This window comes from Vanessa cardui, chromosome 4 (genome assembly GCF_905220365.1).
Source record: "Vanessa cardui chromosome 4, ilVanCard2.1, whole genome shotgun sequence".
NCBI lineage: Eukaryota > Metazoa > Arthropoda > Insecta > Lepidoptera > Nymphalidae > Vanessa > Vanessa cardui.
The window spans coordinates 2,344,170-2,367,204 of NC_061126.1; the positions used below are offsets into that span (position 1 = coordinate 2,344,170).

The following is a 23,035-nucleotide window of genomic DNA, read 5'->3' on the forward strand; positions in this document are numbered from 1 at the left end:
TACGTCTTCTTTTAGTATGTTTTGTATCTCAGAATTCTGTTATTTATGAATGGCTAGATATATATATATATTTTCTGTATATCAATAAACAAACTTATTTTAATCGCAATTTCTATAAAACTGTATTTTCTCACCAACCTTTTAATAAAAGGGTATAATTTAGCATGCATTAATACTGATTCGAAGATATTACGTATTAACAATGGAATACATACACATGTAGAATTTTTAATTATTAAATTGTACTATATAGAATGTAACAGTGCCGCTTGTTAAATTATACTTATTTTCATAAAATATTCTAACGTTAAGTCCTTAACTATATGTATAAGTACAAATAAGAATTAAAAATAATTACTGTATAAATCATGACCGCGTGGAATGTTAGCAGGAAAGCTAGCAGCATTTCCCCGTTGAATTGCAATTCCAATCGTCTGCGCAAAAAACTACCCACCCCTCTTGTTGTCAGTGGAGGTAATAAGACGAGGTGTTATCCTTTTAATGCTTTTTGCACTACTACACGGAAGTCTAAGGTTTCGTTAGTTGATTTATAAATAGCTAAAGCATTGAATTATATTTAGTCATACGTTCATAATTAGAAATAAATCCAGGTTACAAATAATACATAAAATTGTATTCTTTATTTAAAATTAAATAGAATCAGTGTTACCATTTTCGTAATTCATAACATTGCGATATTATAAAACATTTAGAGTTTAAAAAAGAAAAAAACACTGTACATGTAAGCACAAATCTAGATTTTTAGGTTTCACTAATGTCAAGATTCGTTAGCAATAAGAAAGTAATAGTTGAATACTATCTCGCAAATCGATATTAAGGAAATATAACGGACTAATAATAATTGATTCGAGTAGGTCCCCACATTTTCTTTCGTCGCTGAACACGAAATTAAATTAAAAAAAAAAACTCATTTTAGCTCGCCTCAAATTGCAATCTTTGGCTAAGTAGATCACTGACTCAGACCTTATTAAAGGTTAACTTTATTACAATATTAAAGTTTAAACTCGTTAAAATTTTACCACTCATCACTAAAATTGTCTGATTTCTTATATAAACAAATCAATTTGCAAGTTTTAATTAAGTTTCCCAATATATTTACAAAAAGTACGCTATAATAAACGACGAATCTTTTAATCATATCGCCACATTTTATGTGGAAATATGTCATATATTTTACGCGTATGAGTAAAATGCTAAATATTTTATAGTAATAAGATTGTTTTTTAATTTTTATTTTTAGTCGGTGATAAATATGAAACTGTTGTATATTTTAGACTTTTAGGTAACATATGCTGTACAAAATATTTATGTCGAATATTTTTTCGGTTTTAACTCATTATATCAAAGTAGACGCGGAGAAAATTGTCCGTCCAACCTATATTAGATTAAGACTAATATAGGTTGGACAACTTTGAAAAATGAAAGGCTTGAGTTTGTTGAGTCGACGGTCTTTTTAGGGATAACCCTTGACTCCAAACTGCAGTGGGGCACCCATTTGTATGCCCTGGCAAGAAAACTAAGTAGTGCCATTTATGCAATAAAAATAATTAGAAAACTCAAGGACATAAGTACTGCTAGACTAGTTTATTTTAGTAATTTTCACAGTATTATGTCATATGGAATGTTGTTATGGGGTAATGCGGCAGAGATTGAAGTTGTTTTTATTCTACAGAAAAGAGCTATCCGATCTATTTACAATATAAGCTCCAGGACATCATAACGCGAGAAATTTAAAGAAATAGGTGTATTAACGGCTGTTTCACAATATATTTATGATAATATAATCTTTATACAAAATAATATTAAAAATTATTATATCAATGCTGATGTACATACAATTAATACAAGAAATAAGAATAAACTTGTAACCCCCAGTTTCCGCTTGCATGCGGTAAATAGAACGTTTTTGGGCAATGGTATACGCATATATAATAAGATACCGGAAAATATAATCAATTTACCATTTTCAAAATTTAAAAATATTATTAAGACTAAATTAATAAATAAATCATACTATTCATTAAAAGAGTACTTTTTAGAGAGAAACGCCTGGAGTTAGGCTCGGGTTCCATCAAAGGACGCTAATTACTGTCAATAACAGCATTGTAAATGTGTTTATTTGAAAAGAGCAACTATGCGAGTTTCTTGCCGTTTCTTCTCGCTAGAAGCTGCTTTCCGAAACGGTGGTAGTATTTGATTATTGACGATTCAAAAACGCTTCATTGTGAAGTTTACTTGAATAAAATTGATTTGATTTGATTTGATTTGAAGATGTTACTACTACTACTTACCATACTTTAAATAAAAACTTTGACGACCTCTGTGGTCGAGTAGTGTGTCCACCGGTTTTCATGGGTCACTTCGAGTTGCAGGGTACAATTCCCGGCCAAACGGTTGTAGAAAAACGTTCATTAGTTTTCTACGTTAAGTTGGGTTTATGTGTATGTGTGTCTTTACTTCTGATTTTCCATAACACAAGTGCTTTAGCTAATTACATTGGGATCAGAGTAATATATGTGATGTTGTCCAATATTTATTTATTTACTCTTACTTGTAAATATAGTAAATAATGTTCTAAAAATATAAAATACTTCTGTAGAAATTGTATCGTATATGCTAATAGTGCTAGGAATAAGAATGCAGTACTACAACATCCCAGAAAACGTGCAAAATTATTCAATTGTAGAACTAAAAAAAACCCAAAATTTTAACACCCCCTGTGTTAAAGGATTTTATAAAAGTAATGAATTTTTTTGATTAAGACACACCCTAGGAATAAATGATTGCCTCGGCTGTTTCAAATAGAAATATAAGTCTTGGATATTCAGCTGTCCAGAATACGGGTAGCGTTAGAGTGAAAGTATGCATACCGCTATCGTATGCGTAAGAGAAGCGAGACATACTTAACGCGTGTAACGCGTTACGTAACGAAACGGTTTACCCATAAGAAGTTATTACTTCAAAAATCATTATATGAGAGCTTTTTGAATGTCTTCATAATATCTCAAGTTCTTATCGATAAGTCTATCATGGACATATTCCAAATAACATTTTTATGATTTAAAAAAATTAAAAAAAATAAAATTTATTTTCATTTATACAAAAATAATGGTAATGATTAATATTAATTCAAATATATAATATGTATTTTTAAAAGTTTTATGTACATAAATATTTATTTTTACACTTCGAAGTACAAACCAGGAACTGAAGCTAACAAAAACTAAAAGTGCTTGTTATTTTAAAAAGAAAAAGTGTATAATCAACACCTTTATGCATCGTAAAAGTTATAGAAACTTTGAACTTCAAATGGACCTTGAAAAATGCTCTCGTAACTTTTGAAAAGATTAACTTTAAAAGCATAAGTGTACTTTTATTTTTAACCTTTCATAATTCCCATTTTGTAGCGTCAGGATCTTAAACATTGAAAAACATTAAACTCAACTTACTTTAATAAATATTACACTATCTTATTGATGGTCAATTGAAATATTACCAACGGTTCGGAAAAGAAAATAATACCCTGACCACTTTAATATGAAAAGAAATAGCCAGGAGGTGAACGTTTCGTTTCCAAGGTGTAATATCGATCATAAACTTATTAATAGTATAATAATCTTTTGCACATAGGCGTTCCTTAATATTTTTTTTTAATTTGGCAACATAGGCATTTTGATCGCTTTCTGGGATCCTGTTGTAAAACTCTTTTAAGCTCTATGCAGTCGAGTAACAGGAGTAACAAGTTTGTGTTGGTTCTTGAACCAATGCTATGAGTATCTCATTTTCTCATAAAAATATTATTTTTATTATATATATATTATTATAATGCTATCTATTCTATCTTATTTATTCCTTAAAGATTAATATTTTAAATGTAATGAAAACAAAATCTAATATTGCGTATATTCTTATATTATATGTAAACAAATAATAAAATATAAAAAAGTCAAATCAATTTATTCTTGTTTATAGGGCTATGAGTAGTGTTGCATATCGATAGTTCTTAAGTATCGATATGCAACACTACTCATAACCCTATAAACAAGAATAAATTGATTTGACTTTTTTTATTCAAGTGAGCTTTTACAAGCACCTTTGTATCGTCAACTAACAATTAAGTGAAGCTACCACCGGTTCGGAAAGTAGATTCTACCGAGAAGAACCGGCAAAAAACTCAGTAGTTACACTTTTTCAACATTTCAAAAAATACAAAGTCATGTTAGTTAATACAATTATTTAAATTAACATATCCTGCGTGGAATTCAACAGGTATTAATTCCACGCTTTTTTATCATCTACAAAATCTTGTATCGAGTAATACGCCGTTTTTACTATTGGTAACAGCAATACTTTTCATACTATCTATAGTTCTGGACTATCGACAGTCTTTGAATTAATTTTTGGAAAAGGATAATGACGAATTCGAATTGCCACTATCGATACTATTGCTCACGGAGAGGTATCAATATCCTGAATAGTTTTCAAGGTCAAGTATCGATAATCAAAGTATCGATAGTTCTGCAAGTACTACTCAGTCCAATATTGTACCACAATAGTTAGTATTGTTACTAGTTCTTTTGGTAAGTGTGAGTGCAAAAAAATTCAAAGGGCATAACATTGCTTCCCACATTAATAGGAACAAGTATAGAAATGTCGTAGGACTAAGGTTTCCTATTTTCCTACACTTTTGAGCATGAGATTCAACACGTTGAGTGTTGTTAGAACACATTTTAAAATTAGAACTCCATTCGAGTTGCGTCATTAAGCCGATTTTCTGACATTTAGGTGTCTGATGTAGCCTTTATTTCGAACATTGACAATACTTGTACACCTTGTACATCTACTCTTTAATCCGTTAATCCGCCAAATTATTTTCCGGTCGTATTTTACTGTCTTCATTCAAATGTTAAGAATTGGGATAAAACAACTGTATATCAGCACGTATATATGTATCCCACATATCTTGGCTTATATAATATTCAAAGAGGAATTAATAAAATATCTCGTAAATCAAATGCAAAAATCTTTTATTTTGCATGTATTATACTTATAAACTTACCCCTTGAATCATTACATCTATTATAAAAACCGCATCAAAATCCGTTGCGGAGTTTTAATTAAGCATACACAGGGACAGACATACAGCGGAAAGCGACTTTGCTTTTTGCTATCTGATAATGTACGTAAATTATAAATAGCACTTGCTGTGCTCAACTACACGTGTCGATAGAGTTTAAAACATAAGGCTGATGCATTACGTTTGATTCTGCTTTAAGAAACCGGTGCTTTATATATTAATAGCGTAAGCAGATTTTTGTCTCAATAACTATGGGACGATAGCTGTACATAAAAGACTAACTGTCTCATTTTGAAGAGATGTAAAATATTAAAGAGGATTCTTGATAGCCATTTACTAATAAATTGTTACAATTTAACAAATAATTAATTTTAGAGTGCGGTGTAATGTGTATATATACATATATAAACCTGCGATTAGATGACGTCAGTTTACAGTGAAACCTATGACAAATCCATCATAGGTTTCGAAATTCCTAAAAATCGGCCCACTAGTTAGTATTATTATTAATAGCTAATTGTACTTATTATTTGAATTTCAAATAAAAAGTCAATAAATAAATAAATATGGAACAACATCACATACATTACTCTGATCCCAATGTAAGAAGCTGAAGCACTTGTGTTATTGAAATATGAATGTTAGAATGTTAGGTTAAAAGCAAAGTCTCTTTACTCGTTAATCGTTTTTTTTACCTCAAATATGAAAAGGTTAATAACCTGTTATATTTATTTGAAATGGTCTGGAGCCGATTGCTTTATTCCCAAAGTGTTTCATCATCTAAAAAGACGTTTGTTTTATGATATTTTTCAGCAAACTAACGTTCTTTGGAGACTTTAAAATCTGTCAGTCTCTCAATTAAGAATTTAAAGAGAATTAGTCTCGTTTTTTGGTCTACCGTTTTCTTTGAAAATAGATAGTATGCGAAGGTATTTAACAAAGGTGACGGTTCATACTGTGTACAGTGTGTGTTAACAGATAATTTTCGTGTAGTTCATTTGTATTTGTAAATCGTCTCATACTCAGTGATTAAGGAAACATGGAAAACATATATTTTAACCAACTTCTAAAAAATATGGTTATCAGTTTAGTATGTATGCGCGTAACATATTTATAGAATTATATGTAAATGTATTTTTAGAATTGAATTATATTCGAGTATGATGATGACACGTGTGACCAATTTCGTAAGTGTATGTTTGTATGTTTGTCCACGAATTTCTCGATAGCTAAAAGTCGTATTGAGATGATAATGCTTAAGTTCATCTTTTTGTACAGTGTAAGTTTCATTAAAATCGGTCTGGTAGTATCAAAGCAATACGTTTTTTTTAATTTTTAGTCAACTAACTAACTGTTTTTATTAATTTTAAAATCGGCTTAATTTTCTTATAAATTATTTATTTTCATCAATGTCAAATTGTATAATGGTAAAAGTGAAACGTATAAGTGTTACAGACTTATTTTTCCGTTGCATATATTTTTAACCGACTTCAAAAAGGAGGTGGTTATCAATTCGTCGGAATCTTTTTTTTATGTATATTCCCTGATTTATCGAAGACGCGTGGACCTATTTTAAAAATTCTTTTTTTGTCTGAAAGGTGGCACCTTCTATTTGGTCCCATATTAATTAGAACAGGTTCTGATGATGTGATCCTGGAAAAATTGAGGGGAACCCTCATATTTTATAGGCATATGTACCGTGTTTTACATAATTTCTGAAGTTATATTGGCATTTTCTTCTAGCAATCATAATATTATACTGCTGAGCTGATGATGGAAGGTGTAAGTCCTCAATTACTAGGAGTTAGGAAATAGTTCTTTGAACATTAATATATGGATTTATACTCCTCTTCGTAGCTTTTATGAAGAGAAGTACAGGTTCACTAAACATTTCTTTTGTTATGTTATTGTTTGGTATATCATGCACCAGATATAAGTTTTATTGGAATAGGTTCAGCGCTGTTTGAGAAAATGAACAAATAACCATTTGTTAGAAAAGGACTTTTAATTACTATTTTGAGAAAATAACACTAAAAAGAGTAAAATAAAATATTTAAAAAAAATAGCACCAACTTTCGGACGATTTTGAGTGAAAAACAAAATGTAGAAATATTTACATACGATCGGCCGATTTCAATAATACGTGTTTAAATCAAATTATTTTATTACTTTTTGGTGATCAATTTGATGTCGGTGCTATTTTTTTTAAATATTTTATTGTGTATAATTACTCATTTCGAAATCGTTTATAATAGTGTGGTTGAACTGTTACTTTTTAAATAGTTCAATTTAACTCTGCATTGAAAATATCAGCATACTGATATTATTATCCCTATATTTGTACTTGAATATTCCCCGAATCTTTTCACGTTCCTAGAATCAAAGAGAATTTTAGTTTGTAAACTAATTACAGTGCAGTTTAGAATGATAATTAATTGATAAACGCGAAACCTGTTGTTGTTTTGATACTGCCATTATAATTATTTGTTGAACAAAGCTTTGTATGATTGTATGAACTGCCAATATAATTAATATGACTTCAACGAATACAAGCATAGTCATAAAGATGTCGTCGTTTGAGGTTTGCCTTAAATTCTATGAAATGAAATGAATCAATTTCAATCAAATAACTTATTTACATACCTCTCTTCCATTGATGAAAAAAGAAGATGTTTTTGACATTTATTTTTAATCAAAAATGTCAGCGGTGGATTAGCGATCTATTCAAACTCAGAAAAATTGTTTTTCTTTTTTTTTATTTAAAATTAAAAGCAATCGTTGGCGATGTTATCATTATTATAGTCATACTAGCCGTACCCGCCCGCTTCGCTGAGCGTTCCGCAAAGTGGTATAATTATGTAATATAGCTGTTGCCCGCGACTCCGTCCGCGTGGACTTTAGTTTACAGAGCGCAGTGGTTCCCGTTTCCGTGGGAATGCCGGGTGAAAAATAGTCTACATTACTGCAAAGTTTCCTCAAAATGAATCCAGTAGTTTTTGCGTGGGTAACAAACATTTAAACATCTTCACAAACATTCGCGTTTATAATTTTAGTTTTATTTAAGATTATAGAGATACATAAGGTCTATTGCAATGCTAATTTTACCGGGTTTAAAGGTTTAGCAAAGGAAAGGAACATCTAAATACAGCCTTTTAAATATTTTGCGTTGGTTGGTGTTTTTGGTATGCTTAGGATGTTATAAAAAATAAGGGTTAAAGTGTTAAGCTTGATAAAATATGAGCACATTTAAGTAAGTACGTTTTTATAAACAACGTTTTTTGTTTTGCTATCTTTTGCCAAAACATAAAGATTTTCTGGATTTGATACACGTGAGCATGCCACATAGAGTTGCCCATGAGAAAAACATCTTTTTTCTAAATGAACTCCTGCAACTTTAAGCGTCTGACCTTGGGCTTTGTTAATTGTTATAGCAAATGCTGCTTTCAGAGGGAACTGTACTCTTTTAAATTGAAATGGCAAATCTGTCGGAATGATCGGAATACGGGGAATCAAGACATTTTGTCCTTTTGCAATTCCAGTCATGATTGTAGCTTGTATAATGTTGCGCCCCAGATGTGTTATTTGTAGCCGAGTACCATTACATAGCCTTGGAGCGTCAAGATTCCTCATTAATAGGACTGGAACACCAACTTTTAGCATTAACTTATGGGATGGTACTCCTGATAATTCTAAGGAGTTGAGAAATTCTATAGGGTATGATGTAACTTGTTCAGTGTCCATAATATTGTCCACTGAGAGGTATTCGACAACATTTCCCTGAACGTTTAACATGATTTGTTCATTTATTTTATTAACTATTTCATTAGTCGGCGCCAAAATTGCCCTTTCACATAGCCATTCTACGTTGGCCATATTTGTCAGAAGGTCCGGATAGACATTATTTAACAGGTCAGTTGAGCTATCGACAATTTGACAGAACTCACGACTCAGTGTAATCATGTCGTTACTGTCAGTTGGCATACGATCTTCTCCGATTTTTAGAAGAGTAGCTGCATAATGCCCGGCTTGAGAATCTTGGTGAAGTTGTACTCGCATATTCGTGGTGAGACAATACTTTTTCACGTGAACCCATAATGCAGATGCTTTCAAACAGGCATTTATTTCATCTGCCGGCGTACCCCTAGTAATCACCGGAAGGGTCTGTCTAAAGTCACCGGCTAAAAGTACCACCATCCCTCCCATGATATCCTGGCTGCCTTTGATATCCCTCATTGAGCGATCTAGTGCTTCAATGGCCCTTTTGTGGGACATCGTACATTCATCCCAAACCAACAACTTACACTGCTGTAACATTCTTCCGCGCTCACTGCTTTTACTAATGTTGCATACCGGCATTTCCTCATGAGCTAAGTTCAATGGTAACTTTAGAACTGAGTGCGCTGTTCGTCCCCCGCTAAGTAGTGTAGCAGCGATTCCAGAAGAAGCAACTGCAACAGCAACTCCTTTATCTTTCCGGATTTGAGCTAATAAAAAATTTAAAATATAGGTTTTGCCTGTACCTCCTGGAGCATCCAAAAAGAACAAACCACCTCGGCCACTGGAAACTTTTTCAATTATTGTGTCAAAAATTATTTTTTGCTCAGAATTTAAAAGTGGAAGGGCTTCTGCTATTTGTTGCATTAATAAATCGGTATCGTAATCTAGTTCTCGCATTAAATCGCTACTAACTTCCCCAATTCTGTGTGGTCTGCTCATGCCAAAATCAGATAAATCTTTTCCAGTAATTGTCATCACTTGATCTTCAACTTTTGTTAAGGCGTCATTGTAAATTAAATCATTGTATGAAGCATTTTGATCATGTTCTTGCAGTCTGTGTAAAATATCATCTGCCATATCATTTTTATATTTTTCCCACAATTCTTGAGGATTTGAAAGTGCACATGTCGCTATTAATATAGCAAAAAGCTCTCTCACCTTGGGCGCAGATTTGCATTGTACAGCCTCTTCTAAAGTTATATCCCAATGATTGTCATTTTCCAATAGTCCTCTTTCCTCACATGCCTCTCGAAAATTCGAAAGTTCTCGATTATTGAGCATTTTAAGATCTTTGAAGGAGGTAGGCCCACGCACATGGTGTAAAAGCATTCTTAAACAAAAACATTCCATATTACTAACATGGACAGTGTATACTCGACCTAACGCATCTCCAGACTTGACACCAGGCCAATTTGGAACAGGTACCCCCTGAATTCGTCGTTTCCATTCTCTTCTTGCAGTGTTCCAAGTATAATATCTTGGTACCTCAACGTAGAGAAGAGTTCGTGCAAATTCGTCTTTGGAACAGAGGTCAAAAAAAGCAGTAAGTGTCGTTTTCGGAGGTGAAGATAATCTTTCTTGAAAATTATTTTCAGTAAAGTAGACACGTTCACCATTTTCTAGGTGCACGTTGAGGTGTGTGACGGTTGGGTGCCTCTCGTGTAATGGAAATCCTAAGAGCCGCCACACAGATTCGTTGCTACTGATATAACGCCCAGACTGAAATGTACGTACTTCGTCGATCGGATTAGCGGCCTCCGTATTCCTGAAATTAAAAATAGCTTGGTCGCTACCTTTATTAATATACTTGCATATATATTTAATAGCGCGGACTGAACTGCAAGCTTCGACATTTATGTGAGCGTTAAACATTTTTGACAATATAGGGGTATAAGGAACCACCCAACCGTTATCTACAGTAACATAACTACCATTTCTGAGTTTTATAGATGCTGTGAGACCTCTGTCTGCTGGCGCCCTTCTACGATACAGTGGATATCCGTTATCATTGTGGACAGTTTCTTTAATAAGCTTGCGAGGATATTTTTTTGTACATCTGCCTTCCTTCATGCAAGAGCATTGGGGATTTTCAGGTCCGCAAGGACCATGGATCATATTTGTAACAATTATATCATGCAGTGATTGGTCATTATTGGGATCCGGTATTTCAGCGTTTATTATATTATCTATTTGATCAGGCCTCAACTTCTCTTTTAACCACAATAAAATATGCACGTGTGGTAGTCCGCGTTTTTGCCATTCTATCGAGTACATAAAACATAATACTTCACCGAATATTTTTCCTTTGTTAATTACAGTCATTAGCTTTTTAACTTTTAGTCTAAAAACTCTCGCAACTATATCATGTCTGTCTATCGCACTTTGTCCCGGCAGCAACTCATCAGCTATTTCAGGCCATTTGGGATTACAGGTGAAAGTGATAAATAAATCAGGGCGACCATACGTACGTACATAAGCAAAAGCATCTTGAGTGTATTCGTGCAAGTACCTGGGGCTATTTACAAATGAAGACGGTAAAATAACCATTTTACCTAAATTATTAGGATTAACATTACCGTCATTTGCCACAGCATCTTGAAGATGAATGTAGTTCTCCGCTCTTAATTTGGTTTGATTTAATGATATGTAACGTAATCTTTCGCTTTCAACTTTTACGTACATGTCAACATAAAACTGATTAGCCAGTTGTCTGCATCGTGATACTATATTAAAATCATTTTCTCGAATCATGATACGATACGCATAAAAATCCATGCAAGATATTTTTTTATTGGGTAAGGGCAAGCCTGTCACAGAACTGACTTGAGGTATTTGAAAGTAATACCCCTCCTGCCCCTTGCTGAATATAAGCGGATATTGCAGCGCGTCGTAAAATTTGTGTGTGTCGGGTACTCTGGTTAATGTATCATTGCGGGTGTGTAAAATAATATCACGGGAAGCAAACTGTTCGCCAGATATCACGGCTGCGACTTCATTGATTAAGGGTGCATTATACCGTCTTTCATGTTCTCCACTCGGTGTACGGTCAGGGTGCATGACCAACTTGTATTCTTCTCCCGGCATTCTTTCCAACGCAGTTTTGAAAGTATTAATGAGGCTGTTATGCTCATGCAACATTCTTTGAATTTTTAAAACGATATCTCTTTCAACTCCTTGAATAGTTTGACACCTACGATCAACTTCGCTGTTTTCGTCTCCCATGAAGTAAATTTGCAAAAATTTTGGCTGTTCGTTTGTTGGCAGCAAAGAACCAATCCTATGATAGATCTGTCCTTGGATTGTAAACGTAGTGGAAAATCCGGGCATAACAACTTCGTTATCTACTCCAAATGACGTCATTTGAAAACAGCAATTGTATTTCCTTATTTTGTTTAAAAAAGAGCGTGATTCGTTACTGTCGTACAAAAGTAAAGATTTTAGAGGTTCCTCTGGCTCACCAAGGGATGGAAGTGATATTTTGCCACCAGAACAACACATACCCGGAGTTTCCTCTTTCCATTTCAATGCTTCGCAGTATGTACACTTTTTATCCATCCGTCCTATAAGAATTAATCGATGATTAATATAATCGATCGAAGGGTCATAATCAAAAGCAGCCTCATGAAATGAATTCCATGTATTGTGTGTAAATGCTCTTCTCCTTTGCGACAGCCTTTCAGCATTTATAAGACGTCGTCTTTGCGATTCTTCTTGGGACTCTACAGCAAATAATGAAGCATGACGATCAGCATCTAAAACCCTTCGTAACTGTGTTTGTTCTAATGTTTCAGCAGCCCTTTGAGATGCGTGACGTTCGGCATCTAATCCTCGCCGTGCTTGCCTTTGTTTTAAATTCTCAGCATCTCTCAGAGCCGCGTGACGATCAGCATCTAATCGTCGCCGTGCTTGACTTTGTTCTGAGGTCTCAGCATCTCTCAGAGCCGCGTGACGATCAGCATCTAATCGTCGCCGTGCTTGACTTTGTTCTGAGGTCTCAGCATCTCTCAGAGCCGCGTGACGATCAGCATCTAATCGTCGCCGTGCTTGACTTTGAACCAAGGTTTCAGCAGCTCTTTGAGCTATGTGATGTTGAGCATCTAAAATCCGCCGCGCTTGGCTTTGCTCTTCAGTCTCAGCAGCTCTTTGCGATGCATGACGCTCGGCATCTAAAGTCAAACGGGTTTGAGTGTGCTCTTCAGACTCTTGGCTTCTAGCGATTCTCTTAGCGCGAGCTCTGCTAGATCTTCGCCCTAGATCAGATTTGCGTTTTCTAGGCATATTAGAATAAAAACAACGTAATTAAATAAAAAAAAGTTCTACTTATAGTTTGTACACGAACCAAAATTACCTCTCGATTGAAAATATATTATAAGATTGTAAAAACACCTTTAACTAAGTATTTATACTTTATTTTACTTCTGTAATTACAAAGAAAAACTTCTCAATATGAATATAAATTATTTACGTTTATGCTTACATTATTTAGTACTTAACAATTTTTTTTACAAAAAACAAAATCTTTATACTATACTATAACTTAAATATGTATTATTTTAAGAAAGTGATCAAAGCAAACAAACTTACTATGTAATTTAAACTTAATGCTTTTTTAAGAGCATTAATGTTAAAAAAAGAAATACATATGTTTTACGAACATACACACGCAAAACAATTTAATAAAAATCGAAATTATTTTAGAGAAATTATTTAACTATTTTTATTGAATTATTTAACTATAACTTACAATATATATTTAACTCAAGGAAATAGTCGAAACAATAAATTTAATATGCAATTTAAGCTTACAGTTTTTTTCTTATTTAACTATTGTTATTGACAATGAACAAAATTTTAATACTATTAACTTACAATATATATTTAACTCAAGAAAATAGTCGAAGCAAATAAACTTAATATGTAATTTAAATTTACAGGTTTTTTTTTGAGAGCATTAAAAACACAAAAGTACGTTACTACGTATGTTTTACGAAAATACACACGCGAAATAAAGACCTACTTAACATTTAATAACAACAATCAAAAAACCAAAACCAAGAAATTATAGTATCCAAATGTACCAACAAATAAGAATAACGAATAAAATACAATGCGATGACCCAACTAAAGAAAACCAAAAACGAAAAGATACTTGATTCACGATTTTGTAATCAATTTGAAGTGAATACCAATGAATTTGTATCGGAAAAATTCAATTTCGCATGCGTGTGTCACAGTCGTCTGCCCTCACGTGTCTGCCCGTTCGGGTAACGACACTTAGACATGTTACCCCCACTAAACCACGCGGCGCGTTGCGCCAAGCCCCGCCTCCACGCGCGGCGATTCGCAGGCTCGCAGCCGCAGATTCTAAAGACTTTAAACTATTTGTTTCGCGTTTCGCGTGAAAGCGAGGAGACAGGTAGAGAGACAGACAGACGGACAGACAGAGTTACTTCCGCGGTACGCATATTTCATTGCTTTAAAAGGACAATATTTGTGTCAAATTTCAAAGCTTTGACGGGGGTCAAAGGTTTTACAAAGCTCTGAACCGCCCCCCCCCAATACCTCCCTTAACAGCAAAATACCCAATAACTGCGGTGCTCATATTTCATTGTTTTAAATTCATACTTATATTATAAACGCGAAAGTATCAATTTCAAAGCTTCGAAAAACGTTTGACCCCCCCACCCCCATTGCCCCCTTATAAAAGAAAAATACACAAAAACCGCTGAGCACATATTTCTTTATTTTCAATAAACAATATTTAAGCCAAATTTCAAAGCCGTAGTCCATTCCAAAAAAAAGTTTCATACAAACTTTGACCCCCATTTCCCCCCCTTATAACCCTTTTTTCCAGTTAAAAAGTAGCCTATGTCCTTTCTCAGGCTTTAGACTATCTGTGTACCAAATTTCATTACAATTGGTTCAGTAGTTTTGCCGTGAAAGCGGGACAGACAGACAGACAGACAGACAGACAGAGATACTTTCGCATTTATAATATTAGTAAGGATTTTTTTAGCAAATGCATTTCATTCAAAATTAACAATAAACTTTCCAATTTATCTTTTTATACTCTAATGATATTTATCATTCAAAATTAACAATAAACTTTCCAATTTATCTTTTTATACTCTAATGATATTTTTTTACACAATCCCAACCCTTTCAGCATCTCTGCTGAATTAGTTAAAAAATAATTTACGAGAAGTATAAGTCTCTTAGTACGTATAAAATGGTAAATTTATCATATTATTTGCATAATATGAATTAATTATTATAGTAATTTTTACAATGAGTAGAAGTGGATTTTTTTAAAACGTTTTGTATGTTTCTTCTATACGCTACACACTAATTTATCTTTATACCAATGATAAATTAGAGCAACATAAAATGTAATCAAGAATAATAATGTAATGTATAATAAACCTAAGCATGACACTGTTTGAAATTAATAAAAGGTAGAAAATTGTAAAACCCATATTATAAGTAGTTATTAAGATAATTCTTATGAAATCCTATTGAAATTCATTGCAATGTAAAAAGCTAACCAATATGCATCCAACAACAACAACAGCCTGTAAATTTTCCACTGCTGGGCTAAGGCCTCCTCTCCCTCTGAGGACATGATTTTGAAACATATTCGACTCCACTTTTCCAATAACGGTAACTTCTACGAAATTAGACACATAATGGTTTCCTCACGATGTTTTCTTTCACAAATTAAGCACATGAATATGCGGTGGTGCTTGCCTAGGTTTGAACTCGTAGCATCGGTTGAAATGCACGTGCCCTAACCAATGGGCCATCTCGACTCTTATACCAACATCCATACAGAATATGCAGCGCATTTTGAAGGACGTTTTAGTATATAATATTTAAATAGCTGTTCATATATTACGCACGAATGAGTATTCCTACCTTGAAGGTCAAGCCTGCTTTTAATGGAAAATCATTCATTTCATCAAATTCGGTTTACAGGTTCTGCAATGAAAGAGAAAGATAGACAGAAATACAGACAGACAGATACGCAGACAGTTATTTCCGCATTTATAATATTATTATGGGCTATAAGTACCCGCACTTTGCAATTATATATTTACGTATTAAACCTATACAAATATAATAGCAATATAAACTTAAAACATATCAAGACTTGCAATGATACTTATGACGAAAGAAACAATAAGACTGTTTTTTTTTTATTTCACTTCAGTTAATCTGTAGAATGTTCTGTTTTTCAAATTGATGAATTTGTTTTGACAGTGAAGTGCATGAATCTAGTCCCGAAATTGGACTGTACTAGTCCAATTTCAGGCCTGAGGAATAAATTTTTTATTCAATACGACGGCGCCACTGGGGTCGTGTAAACGGCCAATACAGTATCCAGCGCTGGCAGTAACGTGATGCCGTAGTACTAAAATATGTTGTTTCCGTGAATATTGTTTTTCACGCAAAGACGAAAATTATATTCGAAATTCAAAATTATCTTTTTTTACGGTATTTTAGATACATGTCTCATTTACCAAGGGATATCACCATTCACTCATTATTCACAATCATAATTAAGTACAAGCACATTGATTCTACAAAATGTTCCATTTTTAAAATTTTCTGCTTAATTAAGTTTCGCTTTTATGTTTCATTCATTTACACTAAGCCTGAATAGTATAACTAATTTTAGTCTTAATTCAAATTTAGGGCTTAAATGTAAATCAAGAGACAAAAACGGAAATTGAGCTACTGAATAATTATTTGAAAATTTACTTAATATTTATTATACATAAATACTCTTTTACATTTGACGGCGTACATAAATTAAGTCTAGACACCTAGCGTTCGTGTATACCTCATTAAACCTAACCATTCATCAATGACGAACAATAATCAAAGGTAAATAACCTAAACGTTTTTGTTGTTTTGTTTTACTCAGATCAATAAACAGTTCATTTAAAAATCAAATGCAAATTCTTGTAAATATTATTAATAGCACGTATACAAATTGTATGTCAAAATATATCTAATTCCAGAAACACGTGGAGTGGGTGTGATGACGTCATACAAATAAATACATAAAATTTATTTTATCGAGCATTAAAACTGCAAAGTCCGACACAACTTAGATGTAGAATCGGCAAATTCAATAAAACCGTACTGTAAGCGATTCCTGTACTTATATTGTATTTATCATTTATCGCGTGCTCAGTGATGAAGAAAAGCATCGCAAAGAGGCATATGTCGATTTTCACTTAAATTCTGCGTCGCGTGTAGCCAATCCGTATTGGCGCATCATGTTGGAATAGGCTTCAGACATTCTCCCAAATGGAAGGAACATACGGGCCATTTATTTTACGTTTATATCAATGTTAAGAAATAAAAATGAACCCTTATTTTTAAGTAGCGCGTTTCAAGCATTTACGTTCTCAATAAACATAGGTGTTGCGCCCAGTAAAAAGTTTTTCGCTAAGAAAAATTTAATTCCCTCTAATAGGCTATTTGACTGGTTTTTAAAATATATTTTATATTATTTAGTAGAAGTTAAGGAACCCAGTAAAAGTTGATTTTTTTTATTTCTAGCACAAATTTGCCGAGAAATATCATATTAAAAATTCCATATTTAAATAGCGCTTAAAAACCTTACTTGGACAATATGGCGCTGCAATAGGGTCGGTGAAGTCACTTTGTGATACATATAGTAGAAAATCAAGGTTAACTAGAAAGTGACTTCATCATAAGCCCGGCCAATCAGAAGCGATTTGTGTCACGTGACAAACGTTTGAAAAATGCATTTTTATTTATGTATTCTTGAATAAATTAAGTATTATTTTCAACTTTCGTAAGTAAATAACCATTTTTAAACTCATAATATACACTGATAACAATAGTTCACAATTTATTTTTCGCATTGTCAAATAGCCTATTATACATCAGTTTCTGGTGTGTTTTTCTTGCGGTCGAATATTGAACCGTACTTAAGTTGATCTTTCTTTTAGGCTTGAATGATTTGTTTTGTCCACGCCAAATTCATTTTAGTGTCTAATGGATTACAAATTTATTATAATATGTCCATCATACATACTAGCATAAATCAATTATTTAGCTAGCGATAAAATCTATACTAATATCATAAATGTGAAAGTAAATCTGTCGCCCAAACCAATGAACCGAATTTGATGAAATTTGGTATGAAGCAAATATGAACTCCAAGAAATGATAGGGTTTTTGGCTAAAAACTAGCGGTGACTTTTGTCGCGGTGACTGTTTCGTCACTCTTGTCGAGTCCATGAATATGTATGGAGGTGCGCGCACGTTACGACGTGACATTTGTGTCTGCATCTGTACATATTCACGGACTCGACAAGAGTGACGAACCAGTCATCGTGACAAAAGTTACCAGTGCGCGCTAGTTCTTACACATGACAAATAATTGCCTAAAATGCAAGCGAAGCCGCGGGCGACAACTAGTATCGGATATCCTGTTTGCTGTCTGAACATGATGATAGCTATTGATCGTTTCAATGTTATAAAGTCAATTTATTTATTAAAATGAAACTGTTAGGTAAGTCTAACTAATTGACAATTATGTGTTCAGCATTTTTGATAAACGTGGCATTTAAACATTGACCATAGATCGTCTTAAAGATAACTTTCCACAATATTAACCTTCTTTATTACATTTCTAGTGAAAAATTGTCACCAGTGGCGCTGTAATAAATGTTTTAATTCCTTACCTTGGGATATCATGACCCTTTTGTCATCAGTTACAAACAGTTACGATTTTCACACAGTCGCTTTTGCTCACCAATTGATTCTTCGAATCTGTTGAAATTCCTAAAAGTAACAATCAGATAATTGCCTTTTTTTAAACCAATGAAACTGAAATACAAAGAAGTACAAACATCAGATTAACACAGTTTATTGTACAGGATTTAAAATAAACAAATATTCATGTATCTAAATAAGACTGATTGGCACTAATTCTGTATATATTCTGTAATGGTTATCAATATAATATAATGTACGGTAAAAAACAAATCAATTTAATTCTCAAGAATAACAGCATACCATGCTGTATCTTAATAACATCATAATATTTCTAGAGCTGAATAAAGTAACAATAATTGATATAAAACGAGTCGAGATGGCCCAGTGGTTAGAACGCGTGCATCTTAACCGTTGATTGCGGGTTCAAACCCAGGCAAGCACCGCTGATTCATGTACTTAATTTGTCTTTATAATTCATCTCGTGCTCAACGGTGAAGGAAAACATCGTGAGGAAACCTGCTTGTGACAAATTTCATAGAAATTTTGCCACATACCGTGTATTCCACCAACCCGCATTGGAACAGCGTGGTGGAATATGTTATATGGAGGCCTTTAGCCCAGCAGTGGGAGGCTGCTGTTGTTTGTTGTTGTAATAGATATAATAAAAAAAAAACTTTGAAGTAATTTCAATTAAAATTTTGAGTTGTTTTTACAATTTTATAAAAAATCATAATTTATACAATCATTATTTTTAATTCATATTTGTTAATTATTCTTATGTAAAGAAATATTTTATGAAATTTCATATTTATCTGAATCCCTTAAGTTTTCTAAAGCACTAAATTACAGAGAATACCCGTAGGTACCCCTAATAACCCATTTCAAATTTCCACTGAGTATTATTCTAAACATAGCCACAAGATTTCGGAAGACGATTAGGCGGACCAGCCATTTCTGAAGTCACGTGACAAATAAATACTGTATTGTTCAAGATCTATTTCGGAATTCATAACACAAAAGCGAAAGCTTGAGTACCTGGCTGTTTGTTTCACAAACACTCGCAAACCACTAATCAGTTTCTAATGGGCTGCTATAGAATTGAATTATTTCGTGATGTAGGAAAAACAAATTTACAAATTTACTCAGCAAATTCAGTAGCAGCTTCGATGGGAAGAAATATATAGTTTTTAATTCGACTGTTACTTTTTTTTAAATAAAAATATTAGTCTTAAACTGCATTAGTGTGATTCTGAAACACAGTTTATAAATAGTTGGTTAAGCTTTCTAAATAACTTATAACTTCAAACTATCAATGTATTGGCAGGCATCGCTTAGCTGTCTCAGTCTGTAAAGCGATTCAAAATGGCTACAGAAGCCGCTTGGGATATAATGTCTTAAGTTTCAAAAATAATATCATAATCTCATTTTATCTGACGTTAAAATAGTCTCATCCTAACTAAACTAAACGTTTATAATAATATTTTTAATTTTTCTAGTCGTGAGCAGCTGAAATACGAGTATTCCATTGGCTAGACACTATTTAGAAAGCTTACGGATTTTTGGTAACCTTCATTCACAAATCCTAATTTTACCTCGGCCACGATCCCACTATTTTTATTTAATTTATTTTTATGGAAAAATTTCTGGGTGGTAAGTGGTCACTAAGTGTTGATTAGCAGCGTATGAAATTTACACCATTTCTTACATAACCATTGCCCCATTGACCTTTCAGCTGAGCTGTTGCGTCCCTTGTGCGTATAGTTACAAAAAGCAGTATTAAATTTTGTTGCTTGATGGTAGAATATATAACAAGTTACCTACGCATATGGATTTACACAAAGCCTCTACGTATATAATTGCAATACACATTAACAAAAATAATGTCCGAAATAATATGTGGTATAGGAAATTGTCACAAAATATTATAGCAAATATTTATTTTAATAGCTTTTATACTATAAACATATAGTTTTCGTTTAAACTCCAAATATTGCTGTAAATTATTTATCAATAGTAATTGTTCAGAGCCAGGTTGTCTAATTTGTATAAAAGATCTCGCTTACGTTATTAAGGAAAGCCTGATCGTTGTGCGTGTATCCATAATCCCCTGGCTTATTCATCCTTGAAATCAGAACACGACAGTATTATCCGCTATTGATTGAGAGTGCGCTTAAGGAGTAACGACGACTAATGATAACACCTGCGATATCTGATCAACTCACTGTGGTAAATTATTATGATGTATGTGATACTGATATTAAAATAATTTGGGTATATCATTAATTAACTTTCAATATTGATCAAATTCAACATTCATCAATATTTTATATGACATTATTCTTTCCTTATATTGAATTTTCTCGATATATCAATGTCAGTTGCAATCCCAACGAACGAAAATCCAAGTGGCTTTCGTAACTATTTGGGTCATGCCGATGTTACAGACCTTATTATTAATAACTTGTAGGTTAAGCGAATTATTTAGTAGGTACAGATTTTTTTTCTATGTATTCATACAATTTGTCTGCTCTGTATGATATAAATACAATTTTATTTAAATTCATAGTATTGAAAGCACTACAATGACCGGTAGCTATTGAAACGATTATTTATTTGACTTCAAAGGAATCAAAATCATAGTCAATAATAAAAAGGTTGTATCTTTGTTCTTCAAAATATACACGTTTTTCCTTTGTTATTTGTGTAGTATAGAAAAGTAATTGAGTTTTTTTCTTCCAGCTGTATCAGTCTCCGTGGATGTATGGACTTTGGTAGCCATTTCTTTGGAGAGGTACTTCGCAATATGCAGACCGTTGAAGTCGAGAAAATGGCAGACACAGTGTCACGCGTACAAGATGATTGCGATGGTGTGGGTTTTCTCCGTCGCTTTGAACTCACCGATTCTGATTGTATCAACTTTACAGCCTATGAGAGGAAACGGTAAGTAGCTGAATGATCTATTCTACTTCATTCAAACATACTTCAAGTTTTATCTTAGGACCGACTTTATTCAAATATCCTTTAGCATATTTCTTTTGAAACGTTTCTGAATTATTAAATCTGTCATGCTGTCAACATAAAAAGATACCACTTTTATTCGAAATGAAGATCACTCCTGAGAATTTCCGAGCCACAGAATAGATACAAAAGTGAGCGTTTAATCTGGGCGCATTATGTAAATGGATACAGTTTAATTTGAACATTGAACAATCAATTTATATTTACGTCACACTTATTTAAAGTCTTGTATAAAGTATTTTATATTTGAACGAAATACTGACAAATGAGCTATCTGATGTAAGTGGCCAAACGGTAACCATCACGGTAGGAAAAAGAAGTTAATCATTCATTAGATCGTGAAAAATTCACAAGTACAAAACTAAGATGTCATCTCCCGAGTAATTGTAGTTACAACCACACTCATTATTCCAAGTGAAACACTACTACGGTAACTCTTGCTTTTTCATTTGGTGATGGAAGATGAAATGTATTGTACATATCCTAGGGCTAGGACAACGTACTTACCACCCAGTCAAAACTGTCAAATTCAAGTCAAACTGTTAATATTATTATAATATATAGAAATAGGTTACCTGGTGCAGGTCCATTTATATCTCCTTAAGCGTACACTACTTTTTCAGCTTTGTTCAATTTGAGGTCAAGTTATTTCTTTCCAATTTGATTTGATAGTGAAAATTGCATAACTATTGGCCAGGTGTACGTTAGCCCCAATAATTCTTCCCTAGTGAACACGCTGAGTGTGAAAGATAGGTAGCTAAAAACAATAACCTAAGGACTACATTCTTCTGAAGTCGTGAAAGCTATGTAGTGTTAGACCAGACACATTTTCTAGATAAATAAAATAACAGACAACTTTTAGCACGAAGCAACTTACAAATGGACTACTTGTCTATTTTTTATTACTCTGGAGTGGATACCGCCGAAACTTTACAGTTTGCTTAAAGTACTCTATAACTTTTCTAAGGAAGGACAATTTCTTAGTAAATAACCATTGTGTAGAACGAAGCATAAGATAAATATCTTGAACTTAAAACTCAGTAAACCTCTGACTAACGAGCGGGCTAAACTTGCGGTAACACACGATAGTACCAAACAGTTGTTCTTGAGAGGGTTTTGTATGCATAGTTGATAATAGAATTCCAATAAGTGAAGGAAATCTATTCTATGCAGCAATCGTCCCGACATTCGTTAACAAAAGAGAGTCCCAGAACTTAGTATGTAAGTATATTTATATACTATCGAGGCCGGTAGTCATCAAACTCAAAAGTCAAAGTCAAAAATCTTTATTCAAAATAGAAATGGTTACACTTTCTTATTGATAATCAGAAATCTACTACCGGTTCGGAATTTAACACCTCAGACCTGAGAAGAACCGGCGAA

The 23,035-nt window shown here is 33.1% G+C and overlaps 1 protein-coding gene across 1 annotated transcript in view; it reads left to right on the forward strand.

Moving 5' to 3' along the window:
* LOC124544210 (cholecystokinin receptor type A-like) overlaps positions 1-21,582 on the forward strand; it is a 61,395-nt gene extending 39,813 nt beyond the window's left edge. Inside the window, exon 4 of the mRNA XM_047122673.1 lies at positions 21,374-21,582. Within this exon, the coding sequence (XP_046978629.1) occupies positions 21,374-21,582 (209 nt within the window). The remainder of the gene's footprint in view (positions 1-21,373) is intronic.
* The last annotated feature ends 1,453 nt before the right edge of the window (positions 21,583-23,035 follow it).